Source organism: Macaca nemestrina, chromosome 6 (genome assembly GCF_043159975.1).
Source record: "Macaca nemestrina isolate mMacNem1 chromosome 6, mMacNem.hap1, whole genome shotgun sequence".
Lineage (NCBI taxonomy): Eukaryota > Metazoa > Chordata > Mammalia > Primates > Cercopithecidae > Macaca > Macaca nemestrina.
In genome coordinates, this window is record NC_092130.1 from 136,595,549 (window position 1) to 136,601,548 (window position 6,000).

General features: G+C 34.6%; 1 protein-coding gene across 2 annotated transcripts in view; it reads left to right on the forward strand.

Moving 5' to 3' along the window:
* Positions 1-5,644, forward strand: part of LOC105487492 (fibroblast growth factor 10) — an 85,564-nt gene extending 79,920 nt beyond the window's left edge. For both annotated transcript variants that reach the window (XM_011750956.3, XM_011750957.3), the window contains one exon: positions 2,972-5,644. In XM_011750956.3, the coding sequence (XP_011749258.1) occupies positions 2,972-3,169 (198 nt within the window). In that variant the 3' untranslated portion in view covers positions 3,170-5,644. The remainder of the gene's footprint in view (positions 1-2,971) is intronic.
* The last annotated feature ends 356 nt before the right edge of the window (positions 5,645-6,000 follow it).

The following is a 6,000-nucleotide window of genomic DNA, read 5'->3' on the forward strand; positions in this document are numbered from 1 at the left end:
ATAATCACTTTTGAGGCATGTTTAATGTTTTCATTACTTAGTCTAGACCCAACGTCTTAAAGTCAGCTAACACTAATTTAGACTAAGGAAGAAAATGTAAATAATTTTAATGAATATAAAATATTTTAAATAATTTTAATTGATAAAATATACTTATTTAAAAACATGACATCAAGGAGAAATGGATAACTTTCAAATAAACTCTGACATAAAAATATTTAATAATTTTCTTCACATTTCTCCTTTTTTCTTCTGCCCCAACACAGCTCATGGATTGTGCTTATGCTTCATCTTGAGCTCTAAGCTCTGTGAATTATTTCATTCAAATTCTTTACCTAAAGTGCAGTCCAGTGGCTTTCTATTATCTTCAGTGGCACTTAGCTGAGATTTCTCTCATTATTGTGTTTTTTGTTCAGTGTCTTCTCCCAGTAGATTGTGACCTTGGAGACAGCGAGGTCAGTCTTGTCCCCCGCTATTTGTTCAGCACTTAGAACTGTACAGAGCACAGTTATACATTGCATAAACCTAACCTCTCCTGGAAGCTCAGTCAATTACAGAACATGATTTACACTTCCAGCCTGTCTCAGAAAGAAACTCATTGTCTAACCATAATATTCTTTTTTCTGTGACTTTACATTTCTACTAGGAATAATGAAAAATTATGGCTTGTTAAAATTAAACAAAAAATTTATTCAAGTTGAATGTTCTGCTCAGAATGGAATAGGACTAACATCAAAATTTATGAATGCATATCTAATATAATTCTGTATATTAGGTGACAACTCTTGTAATTTCTACCTTCATTTTTTTGTTTCATACAGTATCCATCGATTCCATAAGCCCTCCTAAAAATCTAATTTGGGCAAAGATTCAGATTGACTGACTAAACCAGTTTTATATCTATTCTCTTGAATGATCTTCCTCTATTTCTTTTTGGAAACTATATACCTTTCTTATATTTTCATTATTCGTTATCAAAGCAATGTATCTATTGTATTGTGAGTTTTCTCCTGACTGATGGGATTCAGTAAATAAATTATAAAACGGAATTAAATAGAATAGGCCTTCATAGAGCATGATTTAAAGACCAAAGAAATTTTTTCAGGTAGCTGGAAAAAATCCAAACTTCTTTTTAAGAAACTCCCCGAACCCTGCTTTTGAGACCTTGCCATAGCCTGAATTTTCTTTTTATACATTACTGCTTATGATTTTCTTAGATCCTGTCAACAATATATTCGAGGCCCCTTCTCCAGAGATTTTGGTACCTTTGATCTATGGCCCAAATATTTGAAACATCTGAAAGAAAAGGCTGATACATGTGCACTTCAATTTCAGAAACATTACTCTATAAATTAATTTTTGGGAGGAAAATTAATGAAGCATGCATTCCCACTTTTCTCTACATAGCTTCATCTGAAATACGAAATCACCTCAAATAATCTCAGTCCTTCATTAGCCTCTAAACATACCCCATTTACTGAAATGAACATAATTATCCATATTTTAAAAATTCACTCTGCTTTGAAAAGTAGGTCGTTTTAGACAGACTGAGATAAAGAGAATAAAAGTAAATCTATACTAAGGATTTATATTCCTTTGAAATACAGAATTATTTTTGTTTTATCCAAATCCTTACCTTAAATAATTTACCTTTCCTTCTTACTTTCAGCCAGTTAAATCATCATTTGAATGTTATGTTTAAATATTACTTTATAGAAGAGAAGTACTTAAGACTAAAATATTTCAGGACAGGTAACTTGAGCTGGTAACATTAACATAAAATATATCTGCTTCTTATGGTTCTGATGATGTTCAAAATTGTGATATATCCTGTAGACACCTAGGTATATAAACATATACATTTTCAGGAATTTGGAATTTTGTAGAAATTTCAAAATGTCTCAAGGTGAGAGAAACTGCCAAGTAGAGTCCTCAACTGAACTATGCCTACGGGGCCCTTGCTCTGGATGAAGAAGTTAGAACCAGAGGGCAAGCGCTCCAATTCCTTAGCTTCTTAACTACTTTAGTTTGAGTATAAGAAAAGAGCTTACTTCTAAAGCCAGAGTCTTGAGATCATTGAGGTACCTCCTCTTAACTCCAGAGTAAGATCCTGGATTTGTGGAGTGAGTGAGAGCAAAGCCTTGTCCAGGTGTGTCTCCTTAAATCCAGCTGGCCTCCTGAACAAAACCAAAGCTCTATGGCTATAGGATGGAACTTCCCAGGATCAAAGTCCTTAGGCTTATACAATATAGGCATTGCTATTCACCATGCTCACAATTTCTTCAACACAGTAGTTCACAAAATGAGGAATTCCATGTCCTAGGTTTCAATCCCTGGAGTTCATGAGCAAAATCTGTCAAAATTACAAGCTATAGAATATTGCAAATAATTTCATTAAATTAAGAAATTTGATATTTGGAAGGAAGATATCCCCCTTTTTGGTTATGTAGAACTATTGTGGTTTTGCTATAAGATCTGCTTTCTTATGAATATGTGTGTGTATTTATTGTGGATTTGTAGGTAAAGTTTGCAAACTTGACAAGCCTATATCTTTCCTTTAGTTCTATTTTTTCCCATTGGGCCCCTGGTTATTACTGTAAAAGAAGCCTTATAACACTATTATTTATTACTGACTCATCACAAATATTGTGAGTGGGATGTCTACTTCTTGACAATTATTCTAGGCCCTTAAACCATGTAATATTCAAAGCGCATCAGCTTTTTAAAATGGCTTTCAAAAAATGACTATGATGATCAATTAAAATGTATCATGTGCTTTCAAACAGAATGTGTTTTGTGGCTCTGAGATTTACTTTTCTATTGTTGACATTATGTATTAAGCACACACCTTAGGTACAGATGGCAACTACAAACAGAATCCTTGGACTGGAGTTCTCTGGATCATTTGTATCAAATGAAATCAAGTACAATCACCATAGGAATAAAAGAGTCTGTTGTTTTTCCTTTGCAGAAAGAATTTAACAATGACTGTAAGCTGAAGGAGAGGATAGAAGAAAATGGATACAATACCTATGCATCCTTTAACTGGCAGCATAATGGGAGGCAAATGTATGTGGCATTGAATGGAAAAGGAGCTCCAAGGAGAGGACAGAAAACACGAAGGAAAAACACCTCTGCTCACTTTCTTCCAATGGTGGTACACTCATAGAGAAAGGCAATGTTTGTGGATGCAGCAGAACCATGGCTCTTTTGCCAAGAATAGTGGGTATTCTTCATGAAGACAGTAGCTTGAAAGGCAAAGACATGTTGCAGATGTCTGCTTGCTTAAAAGAAAGCCAGACTTTGAAGGTTTTTGTATTCACTGCTGACATATGATGTTTTTTTAATTAGTTCTGTATCATGTCTTATAATCAAGATATAGGCAGATCAAATGGGATAGAAGTTATTCCCAAGTGAAAAACATTGTGGCCGGGTTTTTGTTGTTGTTGTTGTTAGGTTTTTGTTTTGAAACTTCTGAGATAGAACTTAAAGGACATAGAACAATCTGTTGAATGAATGATCTTCGGGAAAGTTATTTATGGAATACGAACTCATATCAAAGACTTCATTGCTCATTCAAGCCTAATGAATCAATGAGCAGTAATACACGCAAGCATTTACTGGAAAGCACTTGGGTCACATCATATGCACAACCAAAGGAGTTCTGGATGTGGTCTCATGGAAGAATTGAATAGAATTTAAAAATATAAACATGTTAGTGTGAAACTGTTCTAACAATACAAATAGTATGGTATGCTTGTGCATTCTGCCTTCATCCCTTTCTATTGCTTTCTAAGTTATTTATTTAATAGGATGTTAAATATCTTTTGGGGTTTTAAAGAGTATCCTCAGCAGCTGTCTTTATCTTTTCTTTTTCTTCAGCACACCACATGCATGTTCACGACAAAGTGTTTTTAAAACTTGGCAAACACTTCAAAAATAGGAGTTGGGATTAGGGAAGCAGTATTAGTGCCCATGTGCTATCAGTTGACTTAATTTGTATTTCTGCAGTAATAACCATCAACAGTAAATATGGCAATGTTGTGCCATGTCTTGAGTGAGAGATGTCTGCTATCACTTGAAACCATACATTACTCTCGAGGCTTCCTCTCTCAATAAATAGACCAGAAGGCCAAATTCCTCTCTTTCAATACATCAATTTACCTCCAAGAATATACTAAAAAAGGAAAATTAATTGCTAAATAAATTTAAGTAGCCTCGCCTCATTATTTACTCGTGATTTTTTGCCATATGTCATGGAGGTAAAGAGACTGTCCACATCTCTAAAAACCCTCTGTAAATTCCACATAATGCATCTTTCCCAAAGGAACTATCAAAGCATTTGATATTAAGTGCAACTCTCCCAGGGACTTAAACTGAGCAAATCAAATGTACACTGGTATATGTGTAACCATATACAAAAACCTGTTCAAGCTGTATGACCTCATCTTTACAAAACCAAATAAAACTTGTTTTCTGTAAATTTAAAGAGCTTTACAAGGTTCCATAATGTAACCATATCAAAATTCATTTTGTTAGAGCAGGTATAGAAAACAGTACATAACAGTTTACCAATCATCATCACATTGTATTCCACTAAATAAATACATAAGCCTTATTTGCAGTGTCTGTGGTGATTTTAAAAATGTAGAAAAATACTATTTGTTCTAAATAATTTTAATCAATACCTATAAAAGTATATTGATGCTGCAATTTTAGCTTCATATTTCTTGTTTTGAAAAAGTGTTTTATTGTTTGGACACAGTATTTTGGTACAAAAAAAAGACTCACTAAATGTGTCTTACTAAAGTTTAACCTCTTGAAAGGCTGGTGTTCTGTGATTCTCTTACAAACTTATAGGTGTCAGTACTTAACCAGCACTTCCATTTAATCTGTTATTTTTAAAAATTGCTTTATGAAGAATTTTTTTGCATAAAATAATCCTATAAAAGGTCATATTCTTCAAAAAAATTGTATTTCAAAAGAAACACATTTGAGGCACTGTCTTTTGGCTTATAGCTTAAATTGCATTTCATCATACTTTACTTCCAACTTGTTTTTTGGCAAACGAGATTATAAAAATGTTTAATTGTTGTGGTTGGAATATGGATGTTAAAATTCAATTGGTAATTCAGTCTGTGAGCTATAATGTAATGTGTTCCTATCAAAACTAGGTATCTTTTTTTCCTTTATTTTAAAATAATAATTGCACCTGACACATAAACATAGACCACCCACAACCAAAATTAAATGTTTGGTGAGACAAATACACATTGGATGACCACAGTAACAGCAAATAGGGCACAAACTGGATTCTTATTTCACATAGCCATTTAGATTACCAAAGAGGCTATGTGTAAACAGTAATCATTATAGTACTCAAGACACTAAAACAGCTTCTAGCAAAATGTATTACAGTTTGCAGACACCAAAAATAGAAAACATCTCCCTGTCTCTCCCACACTCCCCTCACAGTAAGACAAAAATCCTGCCTGATGCAGTAGCTTACACCTGTAATCCCAGCAGTTTGGGAGGCTGAGGTGGGAAGATGGGATGGCTTGAGTCCAAGAGTTCTGGACAGGCCTGAGAAACCTAGGGAGACATCCTTCTCTTAACAAAACAAAACAAAACAAAACAAAACAAATGTAGCCATGCGTGGTGGCATGTACCTGTGGTCCCAATTACTCAGGAGGCTGAAGCAGAAGGATCTCTTGGGTCCAGGAGTTTGAGGCTGCAGTGAGCTATAATCTTGCCACTGCACTCCAGCCTGGGTGAACAAGAGCCAGAAAGAAAGGAAAGAGAGAAAAGACAGAAAGACAGGAAGGAAGGAAGGAAGGAAGGAAGGAAGGAAGGAAGGAAGGAAGGAAGGAAGGAAGGAAGGAAGGAAGGAAGGAAGGAAGGAAGGAAGGAAGGGAGGAAGGAAGGAAGGAAGGAAGATTGTTTGGTAAGTAGTAATGACATTCTTTTGCATTTAAAAGTGGCATATTTGCTTCAAATGGA